Source organism: Hippoglossus stenolepis, chromosome 10, assembly GCF_022539355.2.
Source record: "Hippoglossus stenolepis isolate QCI-W04-F060 chromosome 10, HSTE1.2, whole genome shotgun sequence".
NCBI classification, from domain to species: Eukaryota; Metazoa; Chordata; class Actinopteri; order Pleuronectiformes; family Pleuronectidae; genus Hippoglossus; species Hippoglossus stenolepis.
Window position 1 is genome coordinate 957,381 of NC_061492.1, and position 20,405 is coordinate 977,785.

A 20,405-nucleotide genomic window follows, 5' to 3' on the forward strand; every position below is an offset into this window, starting at 1 on the left:
TTGCTCTTATTCCATAAAAATTAAATGGCTATTTTAGGGTGTTTTAGTGAATTCATTTTTCCCACATTAACAACTCGTAATGGTCCTGATTACGACCTTCTTAGTGAACAAATCCATAAATAAATCGTTTAGAATTTGCCGACACTACAGTTTCCTGCGTGAAGCTGCGTCGTCGAGGAAACGTTCAATATTTGGAGGCGAAGCGGCTCTTTGTCCGAGCAGAGGTACGGAAATTAAAATGAAGCAGTTTAGTGTGTGTGTGTGTCTGTGTGTGTGCGTGAGAGAGAATTAGAAAGTTCATAGACATACACATACATACACTGTTATTTGTTATTCCATCTCACAGTCTAATCACACGCACACACACACACACACACACACATTGCACACAAAGGACCTCTCTCTCTCTCTCTAATTGGATTGAGACATCAGGAGGTGTCAATCAAACGTCTTTACAAACCGACAATCTCTTCAAAAAGCCATTATGTACACCAACGGACCCCAGGAACCACTACACACACACACACACACACACACACCATCACACACACTGAGAGAAAGGAAAGGAAGGTAATAATAAGTTGCTTGTGGTTTGATGGGTGCTCCTGACACCTCGAGGCCACAAGAAAATGTTCTCACAACTCCCAGTCTAAAACTGTGTGTGTGTGTGTGTGTGTTTCCATTCAAGGTACTGCTCATGTTATGGGGACATATTGTATATCTGTTTATACGAGCACATCGTTGGGACTTCTCTTCCTCTTGGGGACAAGGATCAAGTCTAAACAACGTGAATCATAACATTTTACAGTGACGACGAGTTTTTAAAGTTTTTCCATGTAGAAATTCTGAGTAAATCTCCAGGAATTGAATGTAAATCACTGTGATCTCTGAGCTTCAGGCAAAGAAGAGGAGGCTAATTCATCCACACATCCTTATTACGTATATTACACATAATGTCACATGATCATCATCGAGCCTGGGTTTCATGGTGCATATTTTACCAGCAGCACTGTGAGGAAATCATAGACTGTCTATGAATGTCGATGTTAACTCCAGTTCTGGAAAGTTAATCAATGTGGAAGTTCCTGAAACCTGTATGTACCGTGTAATGACCAGCAGGGGGCGACTCCGCTGGTAGTTTCTAAGTCTGGAAAGTTGTCATGGCAACATCATTTTATAACAAACGATAATGTGAAGTGAGTGTAAACAGCCCGGGTTCATTACATCTAATGGATCCGTCACAGGTTGTGTTGACAGTCGATACTGAGACTGAGATATTTAAAATAGTTCCAGTCTGTGTCCTCACAGCCAAGAGCGATGCTTAGCGTGTTGGCGCCAAACACGCCACCTCACATCACATGTCGGTGCTGCTGCAACAACATGTGACACAGACTGAGCAGCTGCGGATGTGTTTTCTCAATGGACTGTCAGACATCATCTGCTCAACAGCGCTGCACTGGAGTAACGCAATGGGGGTGAGAGTTCAATTCCCTCTGAAGCTCAGCGTGAGGAGGGGAAACATTTCACAGGCGTTTGCTTCATAGAATCCCGGGTGCTGCCGTCAAGTACAGGCGGGTTATGGTCCGTGAAAAGACACGTCGCGCTGTTGTCGTAGCTGCAAGCAGCAAGCATGCGTTCAAGTAGACGACCGGCCGCATCGTGAACATAGTGTGCTACGTGTATTGCTGTAGGACACCACTAGAGGGCACACCAGAGCGCTCAGACCAGATTTAACTCTAAATAACCTATTCGCGATTTTAAACAACAAATTCGCTGATCTTTCGATACCGTTCAGCGGCAGCAACGCATCGGCTCATATGCGAAACTCTCCGCCATTGTGGCTGCTGTCCCTCCCCCATTCTGCCCCGCCCCCCATTCTGCCCCGCCCCCCATTCTGCCCCTGCCCCACCCTGTTTTCGGATGTTAAAGTAGATAAATCTCCTGGTTTTGTTCTTTTTATTGGCACCAAATATAACTTTCTGGGAACAAATATACTATTATGTTTAATAGAAGAATTTCTGAACAATTCTGCGACTGTGTGCATGTGTGTTCTTGTGTGTGTGTGTGTATCTCTGTGAATGAGCTAAATACATGTACGCTCGGTTGTGTGTTAATATGTCATTGTGTGTGTGTATTACGTGTGTGTGTTTGTGGGCCACCTGCTGTGTGTATGCCTGTTCAGCTGCTCTCCCACTGAGTCTGCAGCCAAATAATACTTCATTAAAATACCAATAAATACTCCAAAAAATCACTCAAACACCCACAGAGAAAGAAACTTAATTAAAATACCAATAAGCAATTAACTTAATTTCATCGCCCAATAAATAACCAACTTCATCAAAACACCAGGCAGCAGCCATCTTCATTCAGACAGCCCGACCCAATCAAGTGCAGTCAAAGAAGTGTGTGTTGGTGCAGCTCGTGTTTGTGAAACATCGCACTGAATGTGTGAGTGTGTGTGTGAGTGTGTGAGTGATTTACATGGTAATAACCCGGGCCGCGCTCACGATGAGATGAGATCCGTTTTATTCTTCCTCTGTTCATCCCACGTTCATCTCACAGCTGGACTTTTGTCTCCCTCCATCGCCTCCTCTCCTCTCTTTCTCTCTTTTCTTTTGCTCGTCCTCTGGCTTCTCTCTCTCCCTGTCACACTGGTTTGGTTTTTACTTTCTATCTGCTCGGTGTTTCTCTCACATGCTAATCTGGGCCCAACGATTGGCTGGTTTGGAGGAAATGGAGAGAAAAGCAAAACGACAAAAGATTGAAGAGAGAGATAAGAGGGAGGGTGTGAATGATGAAGACCTTGTGTGTGTGTGTGTGTGTGTGTGTGTGTGTGTGTGTGTGTGTGTGTGTGTGTGTGTGTGTGTTCATATGGACACCTTCATCATGTGAACAACATTTTAAAGGGCCCATATTGTGTAAAATAAATTTTCTGGGCTTTTACTCTCCGTAATGACTTGGAGGGGCCAGTAGGGGGCCTCAAAGTATGAAAACAGTCACTCCTCGGACTTTTTCACTTTCTAAGAAATATGTTATTGAAACGTCTCGTTTCGTACTTCCTCCCCCGTATGAGTCATATGGGTTCGCACTCGTCTGTCTGCCCCACCCAGCCGGTACCAGTCCAGCCCACGAACCCACCACCCCCGCTCCCCGTCACCTCCACACCAAACGCTACGCCAAGCAGACTTGTTGCTGAGCTAGCAGCTTGTTAGCTACCACAGGCTAACCACAACACACGCTGCAGCGTGGAGGGATGCAAGGAAGAGAATGTGTCGGTGCACATTCCTCCTGAGGACGTTTCTGTTCGAGACCAGCGGTTACGCTTTATTTCTTCTGACGTGCCGTGTCGCTGTGCTCAGTACGGAGTAAAGTCTACGTTACTCGGGACTGAAACTCGGGACGTTACTCCTACACTGGCCGACTGTCCTGCTAAAACTTGAACAGACATGAGGACGGTGTAACTTTTCGTTCAGAAACATCCTGTTGTAACAGACTGTGAATATGTGGCTGGTTTTCTAAAGCTGCAAACATAACAACGTGACATTCAGCTGTGTTTCAGTCCCAGAAAGGTGTCAAATATGGGGCCTTTAAGAGTTGAATGAGTATGCCACTGTCTGCCACTAGGGGTCACTACAGAGCGTTTTCTCACTGACCTCGTTTGGTTCGAACCTTCAGTCTTTTCAGTGAAGAAAAGAAAGAGAGAAGAAAAGAAGGGAATGATGGGTGGAGGGAGGAGAAGACCAGACCAAGAAATGTGAGTGTGGGAGGAAAAGGTTGAGAGAAAGAGGAGAGGGAGGAATGAATGAATATAGAAGGAGGGTAAGGAAAAATAAAGAAAAAGGAAATTAAGGATGAGAAAGAGGCCTACGAAGAAAAAAGAGAGGAAAAGATGGAGGAAGGAAACACGGACGAGGTGAGACAGGGATGAATGTAATGAAGAAAGGAGGGGAGGAGAAAAGAATGAATCAAAGACGAGAATGATGGGAGGAGGGAGGAAAAGGAAAATGAGGAAGGGAGAGGTGACCGAGTGGGAGAGAGATGGAAATGACCCAGCTGCAAAATGTCTCACACACACACACACACACACACACACACACACACACACACACACACACTCTCTCTCTCTCTCTCTCCATGAAGTCAAATTAAATGACTCGGTCCCTTGTTATTTCCTCACACTTTCAATGTTCCTCTGACACTGGGGAACATGTGTGTGTGTGTGTGTGTGTGTGTGTGTGGCTGTACAGGTGTGTGTTTCAATCTCACTGGGTTCCAGCGGGTCACAGCGCACCGACAGGGGCTGATAATCAAGTCCTTGCACTTTTCCCGTGCAGTGACACTCGGGGGTGACGGACGAGCGCGGCTCATCGGAGGTGACGGAAGATAATGACGTTCGGCCGCCTCCCGTGTTTGCAGCGCTCGCCAACAGGTGGAGCTCACACTCTGAGAGTTGCAGGGTTCCCTGGAGGTTCTCAAATGACTGAACAGAAAAATGGACATGAAGTTCAAAAGTCCCAAGTGAAGCCAAAACATCTGGATCGCCCCCTGGTGGCTGGCTGATGAATAGGTCATGAACCTTGTCTCCTCCCTGTAAGTGGATTGGACCACAGACGGTAAACAAAGATGTAATTTGCAGTCGGACAATCTTTGACATATATTTAAAGTCTACTTTGATTTTTCTGTTTGTTCCTTGTCCCATCTGCTAACATGGAGGAAGCAGGGTTTATGACATTAACTGAATGAAAAGATATGTAAGCGGAAAAAGTAGGTGCCAACATCCCACCTGTTACAGTTGCTTGACTCCGATTGGTCGATCACTGTTTATAAACGAAAAGATGTCGTTTAGTTAAATATGTATATTTTTTTAGTCACGTTTTCTGTATCTGGTCATGAAATCGTCCCTGTTTTTTAACGTATATACAGCTTATGTCATTTTATTCTTCTTCCTCTTCCTCTCTGGACCTTCGTTTGTCAGAGTGTGCCGGGTCTCAGGGGGGGGCTCCGGATGATTGACAGGTCCGTCCATGTGAGAATGTAGAATAATGCCACCTGTACGCACAGAGTCATCACACTTGCTCCACGGGAAACAGGGGCCGCGGCAAGTGACGGCAGGAACGCAGAGATGGAAGTTGTGTCTGAGGAGCAATTTATTTATCTTGGCAGGGTGAGAGCACCTCTGAGACGCTGCTCACATGTCCACATGACAGCTGAAGTCTCAATAATCAAATCCTCTCAAACTCTATTTGGATCCGGAGACACTCAGGTCCGAGGAGGTGACACGTAGGATGGTCTGTGCGCCGTCTGGACCATGATGCATTGTGCTGAGCGGAGACTGTCAGGAGGTGTTGATGCATTAAACAAACACCGTGGTCGACACGTTTAGTTTTGATCAAATATTGTAGTGTTCATGTTTCTGACTCTGGCTCCAAATGATCACCACAAGATGGCAGCGTTCGTGTCCCAGAGATTTTGACTTCATGTCTGGATAGTGGGAGGAAGTGGGGACGTGACGTTCATCTATAGACATGAACTCTGTAAAATATCATCTGGACATGTTGTGTGGTTAGTGTTTGTGAGGCAGCAGCAGCAGGTTGTTGGGTCCGACTCGTTCACACCAACAGGAACATGTGGGGAACATCCAGGCGAGGGGCGGAGCCTGTAGAGCAGCAGGAGGCCGGACATGACGTATAAACTCTGCTGTGGAAAGATCAGTGTTGTTGTTTACAGCTCATCCACACCGGCGTCGGCCCTCATCACCAGAAGATCTGGAACCTCCTCGTGTTTCCAAGTTGACGTCTTCGTCTTCTACGTGTACGGCTCCTCTTCTTCATCCTGAGATGTTTGTGTTCTTCCAGTTTCACGTCCGTCACGTGTTAGAAACCTCATCAACAAGTCCACTCGCTCACTGGGAAGCTTCCACACATTGTCCTGCTGTTTCCTCACATGGACTCACTCTGACATGACACATTTTACTAGGAGGCTGCAGGAGAAGATCCAGAACATGTCCAGAGACACTGACTCAGACATTTGTTCTCACAGACAGAACCTGCAGAACATGTGAGGAACATGTCTGGAACATTTCAGGAACATGTCAGGAACATGTCTGGAGGTCTGAAAGCAGCTTATTGTATGTAAATGTACTGAATCTAATCCCAGACAAGTTAAGTGAATGATGTTTATCATTTACTTGCGTGTATCACGTTACTGCTAATGCTAACTCAGCATTTCCTGCTGCTTCACATTCAAAGCTGCAGTTAGCATTTGTGTTGCAGCCTTGGACACACACATCACTACACACAGACACACTAATGATGTAGCATTAGGACACGTCTGCAGGGAAGATCCTTCAGGGTCTGGAGGCCTCTGTCTGTTCCCACCGTGTTATGTTTTTTTTACGTGTTTTGAGCTCTGACACCCCCCCCTCGCACACACAGAGTCTGAACAGCGACAGATACAAACCCCGTCGCCTTCGAAAACAGCTTCACGTAATTATCCCGCCGCACCAGAGAGACCGCTTTTCTTTTCAGGCAGGAAATTGCTGTGTATCGCTGAAAATCCATTGAAAGCCTCAAACAAAGAGGAGAAAAAGCAACTGCGGCTACAGCATGGATTCCTACACACACACAGACACACACACAAACACACACTCTGTCCATTGTCCTCTCCTCCATTATCAAACAGTGTTGTTTTTTCCTCTGGTGTGTTTTGTGGTGGCGGTGGCACCGACACCCGGTGGGAGAGCCCTCCTGCCTGTGGGGGACAGATGTGTGTAATTATGTTATTTTTACCTCCTGGCTGCCAGCTCGGGGAAATTAGCATCACACCTGTGTGTAATTGGCTAAATTAGCTTGTCGAGCGGCAGAGCTGAGAAAGAGGTGGACTGTAAGGTGTGTGTGTGTGTGTGTGTGTGTGTGGGAGGCAGGTAAAATCAGAGAGGAGTTGTTTAGTGTGTGCTGGAGAAGAGGCCGACTGTCGGGGGAGTGAAATGTCACACCTGGAATGAAAAATGTCACCCAGCAACACACACACCAGCAAAGACACGTTGTAGGACAAACTAGTGGAGAGACGACACAAAAACAAAAACAGAGGAAGACGTAAACACACAAACACTGGGTTTTCATATATAACTGTAAGGATGATCAGTGACTGTATATAAAGATGATCACTGACTGTATATAAAGATGATCACTGACTGTATATAAAGATGATCAGTGACTGTATATAAAGATGATCACTGACTGTATATAAAGATGATCAGTGACTGTATATAAAGAGGTGGCGGTAATGCACCTTTAACGTCAGGTGCCAGTCGCCATTAAACAACAAAAAGAAGAAGAAGAAAGTAGTCTTCATGGGGTGGAGCCATGGTATCGAGGTCCCGCCCACACACACGCTCAACCAATCACGAGTCAGACTCAGCTGTCAATCGTGTCATTTCTGCTAGTTTTTATATCATCTTATATGAAGCTTATATGAACAACTTTGCAGCCGACCACCAGGGGGCAGTCCAGATGTTCTACCTTCACTTTCTGCTGTCAAGTCATGTTTATTTACATATATGAGAGAATTGGTAGCTGCTGTCAATCACTCGGTACTGAAGACCTGTGACACGGGGGTCATGTGGAGGATTTGTGCCGTTGAGCAAGGCAGGAGACAGGTGAAGATGTTGAACCTTTGTTTTCTGTAAGATGGTGACATCAGTGTCCAACGACCCGCTGAGAATTCACTGACTTTCACAAGTCAACGCGTCAAATACACCTGAACATCTCTGAGCTGACAGCTCCACCCACAGGTCAATTCATGGAACTGCAGCGGGAGAGATAGAGGTCCGCTCTTTATACATCATCTCTGTTGAATAAAACCTCTCTACGTATACAGAATATATATAAAGACCATCAGAGACTGTATATAAAGACCATCAGTGACTGTATATAAAGAAGATCAGTGACTGTATATAAAGACGATCAGTGACTGTATATAAAGACCATCAGTGACTGTATATAAAGACCATCAGTGACTGTATATAAAGACCATCAGTGACTGTATATAAAGATGATCAGTGACTGTATATAAAGACGATCAGTGACTGTATATAAAGATGATCAGTGACTGTATATAAAGATGATCACTGACTGTATATAAAGACCATCAGTGACTGTATATAAAGATGATCAGTGACTGTATATAAAGACCATCAGTGACTGTATATAAAGACGATCACTGACTGTATATAAAGACGATCAGTGACTGTATATAAAGATGATCACTGACTGTATATAAAGATGATCACTGACTGTATATAAAGACCATCAGTGACTGTATATAAAGATGATCACTGACTGTATATAAAGATGATCACTGACTGTATATAAAGACCATCAGTGACTGTATATAAAGACGATCAGTGACTGTATATAAAGATGATCACTGACTGTATATAAAGATGATCACTGACTGTATATAAAGACCATCAGTGACTGTATATAAAGATGATCTGTGACTGTATATAAAGACCATCAGTGACTGTATATAAAGACCATCAGTGACTGTATATAAAGACCATCAGTGACTGTATATAAATATGATCAGTGACTGTATATAAAGATGATCAGTGACTGTATATAAAGACGATCAGTGACTGTATATAAAGACAATAAGTCACACTATATAACTATGATCAGTGACTGTATATAAAGTTATATTTAATCTCTGTTGCAGTCATAGTTCTGATCAGTTGGTGGCGGTAGTGAGTAATTTCAACGTTCACCTACTTCCTGTTCAGGTAAAAGAAGAAGAAGAAGCGGAAGCGGAAGTGGTCCTCTCTGTTGCGCTAACACGTTAAACATCTCGTGTCTTCGTTCCATTTTCAGTTTCAGACGTTAAAATGAACGAAGTGAAGAAACCGCAGGAGTTTGACTCGTATGAGATCGAGGAGCCCAGTGACGAGGAGGGCGCCGCCAGCAGGTCGGACTCACACGAGACACTTAGCTCATTAGCGGCTAGTTAGCTGAATGCTAACGTAAACAAACCACACGTCGTTTTTGTGACGACACAGCGGTTAGCGAACAATGCTAACGTTGTTTCAGGACTGTTTTTATTAACGCGACGTTAATATGAGATATTCTGATCTTATTCAGTCAATTCAGAGACGATAACTCACATACGAGCATTATCATTATTATTATTAATATTATTATTATTATTATTATTATTAGTCCCATCGGTGGATGTTACAGCAGCGAAGACAATCAGAAGTACAAACTCAATAAAAGTCATAAATAAGTCAACAATCCAAGATATAAATTATTAATATGTACAAAGTAATCAACAATATAAACAGTCAAATAGTCAATGTATGACATTGAAATGACACAAAAATCAATAGATTGTTGTGGTTAGATTAACCAAGTTAAATAAGGACATACCACTAAGAGTATATAATGTGGTTGATAATATGGCCTAAAATTACATGGGGATAAAATGTTTCTTTACATGTGGACATCAATAATTGTCACATTAATGTTTCTTTAAAGTTTAAAGACAGATTTTTTTCCTCCTGAACGTTGTGGATTTAAATTCTTAACTTGCAGAGAAGGACAAACACTTTTTAAATCTGATGTAGATCAGTTATATGTTCAATCTTCTCGCTGTGCGTAAACAATGTATAATCAATCTGTCCATATATGTTGGACTGTTGTCATCAATGAGTGGAAATACGTTTGAAACAAGGTTTGACATGTGTTTATTTTCAGATATAAAAGTTCAACATCAAGGCAACAAGTTGATACCAGATAATAATACAGAACTGGACCGAATTATCCTCCCATTTCACAGATATATTATATATATATATATATATATACTTCATTGTTTCAAGTTCTATATATTTGGTTGTAATTGTTTTTTTCATTTCATTTATAGTTATTGAAAATGAAGTTAATCATTAAACTGTAAAATACCAAATCTCAATTGTATTTCTTTGTCGTAAGCGTTTGAAAACAACATCTTATGGATCACTGTCAACTTTTGAAATATATAAATATATATAAGTTGTGTCTGTCACTGTGTTTCAGTTCAGAGGACGAGCTGGAGGTGCTGCTGAACGGGACTCCGGAGCAGAAGAAGAAGCTGATCAGAGAGTACCTGACGGGGGAGAGCGAGTCGTCCAGCGGGGATGAGTTCGAGAAGGAGATGGAGGCCGAGCTCAGCTCCACCATCAAGACCTTGGAGGGGACCTGGGGACCATCGACAGAAGGTAACACCGCATAGCATGGATGTGACCTGGAGGGATTCTTATATAAGGTTTTCCTCACAGCTGATTGGTCAAAGGTGCCACATGGCTTCCTCAGAGTGAAGTGTCTCTGCTGCTGCTGGATATTTGTTGACGTGGGCCAATGGGAACCAACACAACCAAACAGCTACAGACACAGAGCAGCTGCTAAACATAGTGGCCATAGGGGTTTGATAATTTAAAGACAATATGTACTGTATATACTTTCCAAAATGTTTGATCCATCATTAACTGATGGCTCATCTTCGTGGGACTGAACAGCTGGAGTTTATCCACAGTAACTCTGATCTGTGAAACAGGATCTTGGTTGGAAAGAATTCCTGATGAATCCCTGTTTGTGTGTTTATTCTGCAGCACAAACCCTTGAAAACGGAGGAGGAGCCGGACCTGGACTCCCTAATCCTCAGACGTACGATAATGTCTACTTCGACTCTGACTCCGAAGAAGAGGACAAACCAAGTAAGACTTGGAGACAAGCTGTAGCGTGAACATTTCCCAAAAATGTGTTAATGAGAAAGTCGTCCCTTCGTCTGTTTCCTCCGCAGGCAGCTCCACAGGCCAGAGGCGGAGACAGCGGGTCATACTGACCAATGACGAGCTGCTGTATGACCCCGACGAGGACGACAGAGACCAGGCCTGGGTGGACGCCAGGAGAAGAAGGTAGGACGACACCACTCAGGATTGTATCAAACAATTGTTCGTCTAAAACAGATGAAGACACGAAGATCGATGACAAGATTTCTTCACCACGTGTTCATGTCTTCCTGTTCAGATACAATAGCAGAAAACGACCAGCAGGCGCGAAGCAGTCTCGTCAGACGCAGAGTTTACCCAGCAGTGACGCCATCCTCAACTGTCCCGCCTGCATGACGATGCTCTGTCTGGACTGTCAGAGGTGAGACTTCAGGGGCCGGAACTATGAAGTCAGCTCAACATTTGACCAAAAGATGTTTTCGTCTTTCAGCTTCACTGAACCTTCATCGTCCTGAAAACCTGAACTACGAAGCTGGTTATCAGAGTCTTGGTCAACTCTGGGTTTTATTTATGAGCAACATCATCAAAGACATTTATGAATACAATTCAAAAAGTACATTTCACTCATCTAAAAAGAAATTTGCTGACATTCATTACTTCTCACTTTGCTGTAGGAGAAACTCTTTCCCCCGTCAGGATCCTGTAGATCCATGACTGTGGTTTTTCAGTGATCTGATTGGTCAGTAGTTCTGATTGGTCAGTAGTTCTGATTGGTCAGTAGTTCGACCGTTTGATCTGTTATCATGAACTAAATCTGCTTCGGAGCGAGTTACTGGTTCAGCACGAGTTGCCATGGTGATTTACCTGACTCCAGGCCAACAGCAACCCATGAAATGTTGACTGGTAGGTTTAAAACATTTTGGTGTTGTTTAACGACACAAATATTTCTTGGTTGTGTCCACTCAGGCATGAAAAGTACCGGACGCAGTATCGAGCCATGTTCGTCATGAACTGCACGGTGAAGAAGGACGAGGTGCTGCGATACAATACTCAGCAGGAGAGGAAGCAGGGAGGCAGGAAGAGGAGGCGGGGCCAGAAAACAGAAGCACCTGCAAATGAGGCTCCTGACCCGTCGCCGGCAGGGATGGACGGCGATGAAGTTTACCGCCCGGTGCAGTGCGCCGAGTGCTCCACAGAGGTGGCCGTGTTCGATAAGGAGGAGGTGTACCACTTCTTCAACATCCTGGCCAGCCACTGCTGAGATGGACTGAGCGCGTTCTGAGCGAGAGGTTGTTTTGGGAAGAACCGAACCGTCAGCGTCCCGACTGAGAGCGAGATTCCTGCTGCGAATCTCGACAAGTCTGACGATGATGAATCAGAAGCTTTCAGGGTAGATTCCCCGTCTGAGGAAAGCTACGTATGTCGGCAGCACGTCGTCTATCTTTGAAACCTTTTAAATATCTGACAAACACAGGAGTTAGACGCTAAGATCTGCTCGTTGCAGCTGTTGTCTCACACTCGAGCCAAAGTGATTCTTGATTCTTGAGGCCGAAACCCTTATTGATATTTTAGGATTTACAAATATTTGAGAGATGGATCTATTTTTCTTTTTATTAAACATCTTTATGATTGATACAGGTTTTTTTTTTTTTATGGTGTATCAAGTGGGACTTCTAAGTTTAAAAAAATAAACTCTGGAGACATTGTTTTTTTCACTATACAAACAATAATTATAGCTGTGATAATTTAACATTTTTGGAAATACAGTTAACAGTGACGTGTGCTGTGACGTGAAGTGCTGCCTCCATCAGAAACTTTCAGATCACATGAGTGACAGAGGAACTCCTTGTTTGAATTACTGAAGCTTTGGGCTTTTATGGTTCTACTGAGCTTGTTCTTCGTTGTACAAACATTGATGCCAAAATCTCTATTAGGATGATGCTGACATCGTTGTGTGTTTGTTGTTGTCAGCGACTTCCATAAAAACCCCAAACGACAGATGTACCTGTGGCTCGGTCACTGACCCAAATCCATTGGTTCCTACTAAAGATGAAATCTTTGAAAATGCCTCACGAATGTATAGTTTCACTAAAAAATATGTTTTCTTAAAAGGAAGCTGGTCTGTCTGGTCTCTGTGTGTGTGTGTGCGTGCGTGCGTGCAGGATAGAAATCAAATGATAGTGTGTGTTCATAATGTTAAAGGAACTCGTCATCCTGTGTTTGATAGTTTCGAGACGACATCTGTGCATCCAATCAGCATGTCGTTTTTCTTTAACTCCACTGGGCATTGTCCAATCAGCACCAAAAGTTTCACAAAATGTACCTTTGTTTGTAAAGTAAGAAAGGAAGAAGGAAAATAATGATAAAATACATTTATTTCAAAGAAACGCATGGAAATGCATGAAATAACACAGGAAATGAATACGGGTCATTTTTGACCCATGTTGTGCAGAAGCGTAGTGATAAAAAAATGATTTTTATTCAAAAAGTTTAGGATTAACTGGGAAATACCTGAAATACTGAATGATGAAATTCATCCACTGCAAAGATATAGAAAACTAGGGCTCCGTTGTAGCACTAACGTGCCCGAGCTCACGCATTTTGAAGCCTGTTGCGGTTAGTGGAGAGAGCGATCAATGACCAAGCGCATGTCTCTGCGTTCACCTCATATGAGCAATTGTCATTGAAATTTACAACAAATCAATTTTCAACTGATCAATAGGTGGCCTATGACCTCATATATTAATAATGACTGTTAAAATGGCATTTTCGGTCGATACACCTGGGCTCGATTTTGTGAAGATCGGTCAAAGAAACCTGAGTGCGTTCCTGTTGAGCCATTTTGCGTTTCAAATTACTCCAGCTGCATATTACCACTTTCTAATTTTCTGAAGTTTAAGAGTGTTAAAAAAGGAAGAATAACCTTACAATTAAATTTAACTCCACCCAAACTTTATATAAAAGACTTCAAAGGATTCATTTAGCAAAGAATTCCTTGTCAGTTTGCTTGATGTCACAGTGTCAGTGGTCATAGATTCCTTCGATGTCTTAGACTGTTGTAAAAGTGAAAGATTTATACGATCTGAAGTGAAACAAGAGTGTTTTTAACCTGAACAGATCTATTAGTCAGTATGTAGTGACAGTGACAGCACCACCTACTGCCAAAAGGAGGTAAGCCTTGTTTTACAACTTTAATTCGATTAACATTACATTTTCACTGTCTACACTTGATGGCGTGGACCGTAATGTGTAATTAGTGGGCGTGGTCCAGAGCCGCCTGGGGGACGCAGGAAGTGATGTTTATCCATCCCGCGGTGCACGAAACGCACGCAACACGGAGCCGTTTCGCCCGGTGCCTGTTCGCCCTCCAAGCAAAACGCTTCAGGTTCACCAGGACACTGATTCTGTACATAAAAGACATTTAAACACTGAAGGCTGCACTTTAAAGGTTCAGTGTGCACAATGTAGTGACATCTAGTGGTGAAGTGTCAGTTCACCCCCCCCCCTTCCAAACATGAAAGAGAACCTGTGGAAGCTTCAGTTGTCATAAAAACTCAAAAGGTTTAGTTTGTCCAGTCGGGGCTACTGTAAAAAACATGGCTGCCTCCGTAGAGAGGAGCCCCTCCTGATGGAAATACAAAGTGTTTAAATATAAAATGTTTAAATATAAAGTATTTAAATATAAAAGTCCCATTCTCGGGTAAAGAAAACAACTCTTCTACAGTTTAGATGAAAACATCATTAGGATTATTTCTGCCAATAGAAACTTTCACCTGAATCTTACACACTGGAGCTTTACATAAAATTAACTTCTTACTTTATTTTGAAAACAGGATGTTGGAACTCCCTGGTTACGTCGGAGCAGTGCGCTGAACGCGGGGCTGTGATTGGCTGAGAGGCAGCACCGCGTGACGAGACGCCGGCGCTCCCACAACAGGAAGAAGGAGAAGAAGGAGAAGGTGAGGAAGAGGAGGAGGAAGAAGAAGACGTGTGACCATGGCTCTGGGGGACTGTTGGAAACAGCTGTCCTGGTTTTATTACCAGTATCTGCTGGTGACCGCGCTCTACATGCTGGAGCCCTGGGAGCGGACGGTGTTCAGTATCCTTCCTCTCTGCTAACATGCTAACAGGCTAACCGAGCTGCCATTAGCTTTTCTAACAGGATCGTTTTTAAACAATGTGAATTCCAGTGAAGACGTTTTACTCATGACTACTAGTTTGTGTGTAATTCGGTTTAAACACCTTGTACCTCGTGTGTCCTCGTGTAGAGAGCGAACCGGTTCGAGTCTGATTAGAGAACAAGCAGCGACTCATCCGGAAGTCTGTCATGTTCCGATCTGTGAGAGAGCAACGTGTTTTTAATCCGTATTCATCCATGTGTGTGTTTCTAATGACGAACTGGTTCCAGACGAACTGGTTCCAGATTATAAACTGTCTCTGAACGGCTCCAAGGACCAGAGGAGGTCGTCGTGAAGCTCGTGTTGAAGGAAACTTTTCAACTTCAGCCAAGTGTCACCAGAGTGTCACCATCTTTGTTTATACTGTATTTGAACAGAAGAACACGTGGGGTTCTACACAGTAACACACAGATACTAACATACACGACATCGTTGTTGTTCCATATCCTGTAGAAGTTAAAGATATTCAAAGTTTACAGCCTTTTTGTTGGATATCTTTTGTTTGTTTACCACAAGCAAATCCACAAGTGGCAGAAACATGAGTCATTGATTACAGAGCGAGTTCTGTGGAGTGCCCCCTACTGGACTCCTCCAGTAACACACCTAGCCTCAGTGAACAATAACGCTCACCACACAGCCAGTTCTCGTCACGTACGCGTCGTCACACGACAACATTAAAGCCCAGTTCATGCCTCTGCCTGCGATTCACACTCTATATTTAGCGTGTGGTGTTCATGGAGTCACGGCTGCACTCTGATCTGCGGTGGAGGAGGACGTCAGTGTCACATGACGTCCTCCTGCCGTTGGTTCCCCCCTCAGCCGGGGACCTGGTCTCCCCTCAGGCTCAGGTGTGGTTGTGTGGTTTAGTCTCAGGCTGCTGCCGTATTGTTACCGCCCGCCTCGGGGATCCTGCTGCTGACGGTGTCAACACGTCGATCCACGGAAAGTTAATCGGTAAAGATTTAAAAAGTAAATGATCCGGTGCTGGAAACAGCCTCATGAGTGCTCAGGTGAAACAGATGAGGTTTATTCTCTGTTCGTTCAGACTGAAACACAACCCCAGAGTTTTCAGACTCAAACGTTTACACAAGTCTCAGATTTAGAGGCTGGAGTAGTGTGGACGCCTGGCGTAACCATAGCAACAGCGGTGCATCGTTAAAGTAAAACATGGATGTGGCCTCTGCTCCGTCAGAGTTTCTTCCTTAACGTCTCCTCCTCAGACTCCCTGCTCGTCTCCGTGGCCGGCATGGCTGTTTACACCGGCTACGTCTTCATGCCTCAGCACATCATGGCCATCCTGCACTACTTCGAGGTCATCCAATGACACGATGACTCGTCCATCCACCCGCTGGTCCCCGTCTGTCTCTGGCTTCCTGTCCGTCCATCTGTCTGCCTGCGTGACTGCCTGTCTGTCTCTCCTGGGTGTGAGGTGGGGATCGACTCTCCTCCTTTCCAAAGCTTATTTAATATCATAGGTCAACTCTGTGGACGTCGTGCTGGCGGCCACACCGGACGGCGTTGTCCTCCGGGACGGTTTCTCCTTCACTCGTCTGAAAGACTCTGATTGTGAACAGTGTTGGGTTTGGAGTCAGGCCATGGACGACCGAGCTGAGATTTGATTCATGTGTTTTTTCTTTTTAATCCCTGGAATCAAGCGCACCTTACAGTTTTGAAAATGTTATTACATGGAGGTGACTGGACTATTATATTTTTATTCCCTCAAGATATCAGAGTGTTGTTGTCTGAAGAGTTTAATTCAGGAGCAGGAAACCAAAGCGGCTGATGGAGAAAATCATTTTTCTTTTTGTTTTGAGCTAAAGCTGCTGATCTGTGATCCTGGTGGTTTCGACCCAGTGGACAGTAACTGCTGGGAACCATCATCCTCCAGCTGTTTCCGTTCCCCAGCATCGTTCTCAAAGACGGGGACTTCCTGTAGAAACTAAGTCATTTGTATTGTTGGCTACTCGCTCAGTTTATAATGATTCCACAGTTTTCTTCAGCACAAATGTGACCAACGTCTGAATCAGTGAGTTTCTTTTATTTTTCTTCTGTGATTTTGAAAATGTAAATTGTTTGAAGCCAAGTTCCCGTTTCAAAGACCTGAACTGGACGTCGCCTTAAAAACAGCCTTAAAAAATCTTAAATACATAGAGTGAGGTCTAATGTTCATTAAACGCTACTTGTGTAACACTTAAAAATGAATTTTTAAAAGAAATATTTTGACACCATGTAAAGTTTATTATGTCTCTGTGTTATTCTTTCCCAGCGATGCACATATCAGCACATGTTCATAAAACTACAGACACACCAACGTGGAGCTTGTATCTTTTCTCGATACCGGGGGACGTGGTCCGACTCGGGATCAACGTGAAATGTTTCTCTTTCTCTGGAGTTGTTTCCAGTTTCAGGCTGAGAAACTCATCAGAGTTTGAATCTTGACTCCGCTCTTCACACGTTGGCTGCGTCCACACGACTCTGGAGTTTCAGAAGTTTGGAAACGCTACGAAGAGAAAGCGTCAGTGCTCCTTTCTAACACGTGCACTGTTCGGTTGAGTCGAAGCCTGATACAAGTCGACGTGTGAACGTGAGATGTTTTGGTCTCGTTGCTTTCCGCCGCCTTCATCTCTTTAAAGGAGGCAGAGGTCGGGCTCGAGAAGCATCCGCCCGTGGGAGTCTTGGTATCTCAGGGCTGAAAGGTCACTTTGTCGTAACACTTTGAAATGGGACGGCTCAGTTGTGCTGCTATGACACAATCGGTTTCAAATGCAGCCTCTGAAGGATGTGACCTCTGAACTCAATCTGAGACCGGCTCCTGTTCTCTTTCTGTCGGAAGCAGACGATCACTTTTTAACATAAAGTGAATAAAGTCCGTCATATATTTATTGCGACTAAAATATTTAGCAGCTTTGTGATTTTCCACTTTAATGAACGCTGAGTCATGCAGCAGTGACTCGTCCCCACTTCCATAACTGAAACCAACATATCCCGGTTGTGATGCCTCAGTGTGATACAACATTACCTAAAATACACAAACCAAATTCGAGAAACATTTTATTTAACGTGTACTACGATTGTTTTGTTTTTAGAAAAACTTTCCTTTAAATTCCCACATTTAATCATAAATCTTGATTCTATTTCTGATTTGATTCCATATTGATTCAGTTCAGGATATTTCATTGATACCAAGTCTGCTTTGATATGAAAGATTCTCAGAGAACTAAATCTGAAACCGAAGAATTATTAAGCTCGGCTTGTCATGAAAACTAATTTTGTTGGACGCTATTTTGTTGCAGAATTTATTGTCTTGATTTTGAGATCATTTTACTTCTGATATAATAATGATATTAGAGCCTAATCCTGCAAACACACCGTTTCAAAGAGCAACAGACTTTAATTCTGAAGAATATTCAGTCGGACATTTGAATTAGAATTAAAACTATTATCTACCAGCTCATCGTCTCTGCTTCACTGCTTCTCCCTGTGAGAGTAAACTCCACAGCTAAATGGTAAACAGGTGAAAAGTATATAGTGTATTTTCTATTGTATATAATCTTGCATACAAATTTGTAAAGTTTTGTAATCGCATATGTTGGCCTATAGAATAAAAGTATTTGTGTCTTCTTCTGAGCTCCTGATGCTAAATATGGTTCTATAAAATCATTAAAGGGATATTTCACTATGTTAAAGCTGCTTGTTTGACCTGCTGGTATTTTATTATTTTTTACTTATAATTAAGTTTTACTTCTGACCACTCATTCATTTGTAAGCTGTTGTTTTCATCATGTTCTTTTAATTAAAAATCCAAAGATGCAGCCGCTACTTATTTTTTATTGTCTTTGATACATGAACCAGTTTATTATTATTATTTATTAGACAAAGAAACGCAGCGATTTCTCACATTTGAGAAGCTGAACGATAAATGGATCCGCTTCTATCTTCAAATGTCCAACACTTCATCAAGGTAAGTTTCATGTTTCATTTCATAACATTTATTTCATTGTGTATTTGCGGTTACTAGACACTAGGTGGGAGTGTTTCCATGTGTTTGACTCAGATCAGTTCACAGAAACGTCGCCACCTGGTGGTTGTGGCTCTGAACTGCAGGAGGGGACAGCAGGATTCCGTTGGGCTCAAACCTCCTGGAAAAGAGTCTGGATGGGTTTTCAGTCCTAAACTGATGAATCTGCAGAGGACGACCTGTCTGCACTGATCTGAGTGCTGTGCTGCGTCCAGGTGACCAGCACTGATCTGAGTGCTGTGCTGGTCACCTGGACGCAGCACAGCACTGATCTGAGTGGGCTGCGTCAGGTGACCAGCACAGCACTGATCAGTGCTGTGTGCGTCCAGGTGACCAGCAGCTGTTCAGACCTTCACAGGATGTTTGTCTCAGCTGAGCTGGAGGAGAACAGCAGAACGCACCTTGTTGTTGAAGCTGGTTTCAAACAGGAGGAGGGATGAAGAGTGTCTGTCAAGGTTTAAAGACACTAAGGTTTTACACCTGAGAGAGAGAAACGTGTCGCACTGTAACATCTTCACATCTTTATTCATCTTATCAATAAGAGGCAGAACAACAGGAGAGTCTATAAACGTGGACTGAAACTCACGACATCGTTTATCAGAGTAAAGTGATGAGTTTAAAACGATGAGAGAGATAAAGAGGTGGAGTTAGTTCAACAACACTCACACAATCACTTCCTCTTTAGCTATTTGTCTTCAAAGTAAACGGTTTTTTTTCCTGTAATTCTTTTTATCATTTTGAAAAGTGGTGAACTTGACTCTGAAGATTGTTTCAGTTGAAATGTATGAAAAAATAACATCAGTTCAGTGAATCAAACTTATATATAAACCATTAACCGTTATTATTATTACATATTAACCTCACTTCTGAAGTATATAATATAACAATAAGAGAACACAACATTACAGACACAATGAGAAACCTCACTGTGGCTGCAGTTCTGTGTTGAACCTCTGGATGTCACTGTCGCTCCACTGATAAAACAAAGCCTCTCCTCTGATATTCAACGTGAGCTGAATCAGTTTCTGAATCTAGACACAGAGACACTGCAGCAAAACGTGGACCAGACTCCACTCAACAAACTGTCATATCTACTGGTTGAAGCACTAATGAAGTTCAATGACTCGTTAAGAAATAAGAAAATAAAACGTACAGACTTTTACCTTTTTAATTAAAATTGTATCTGATCAATTCGTCGTCATTTTTCAAGCAAAAAACCTCAAATAAACTTTACAGCTTCTCAAATGTGAGAAATTGCTTCGTTTTTTTTTCTAATAAATATGAGTAAGAATAAACCGACTCTCTCTGGGTTTATTAACAATGATAATAAAACATAATTCTCAGCTGCATCTTTACAATCGTTTATACAATCGTGTCCAAATTAAAGGTTTCATTCTTGACAGAATTTCTTAAAATTTGGTTCAAACCTTCTCTTGGACTCGTG

General features: G+C 43.1%; 2 protein-coding genes across 2 annotated transcripts; both read left to right on the forward strand.

The window, feature by feature from the left end:
* The first annotated feature begins 8,767 nt into the window (after nucleotides 1-8,767).
* On the forward strand, nucleotides 8,768-12,876 carry LOC118116962 (e2f-associated phosphoprotein). Its single transcript, XM_035168956.2, has 6 exons — nucleotides 8,768-8,964; nucleotides 10,074-10,255; nucleotides 10,646-10,750; nucleotides 10,837-10,951; nucleotides 11,064-11,186; nucleotides 11,732-12,876. The coding sequence occupies exons 1-6, from the start codon at nucleotides 8,885-8,887 to the stop codon at nucleotides 12,024-12,026; spliced, it is 900 nt and encodes a 299-aa protein (XP_035024847.1). The 5' UTR covers nucleotides 8,768-8,884; the 3' UTR covers nucleotides 12,027-12,876.
* A 1,781-nt stretch (nucleotides 12,877-14,657) lies between these two features.
* sptssa (serine palmitoyltransferase, small subunit A) lies at nucleotides 14,658-17,182 on the forward strand. The gene is made up of 2 exons (XM_035168776.2): nucleotides 14,658-14,864; nucleotides 16,164-17,182. Exons 1-2 carry the CDS (start codon nucleotides 14,762-14,764, stop codon nucleotides 16,265-16,267), a joined length of 207 nt encoding a protein of 68 aa, XP_035024667.1. The 5' UTR covers nucleotides 14,658-14,761; the 3' UTR covers nucleotides 16,268-17,182.
* The last annotated feature ends 3,223 nt before the right edge of the window (nucleotides 17,183-20,405 follow it).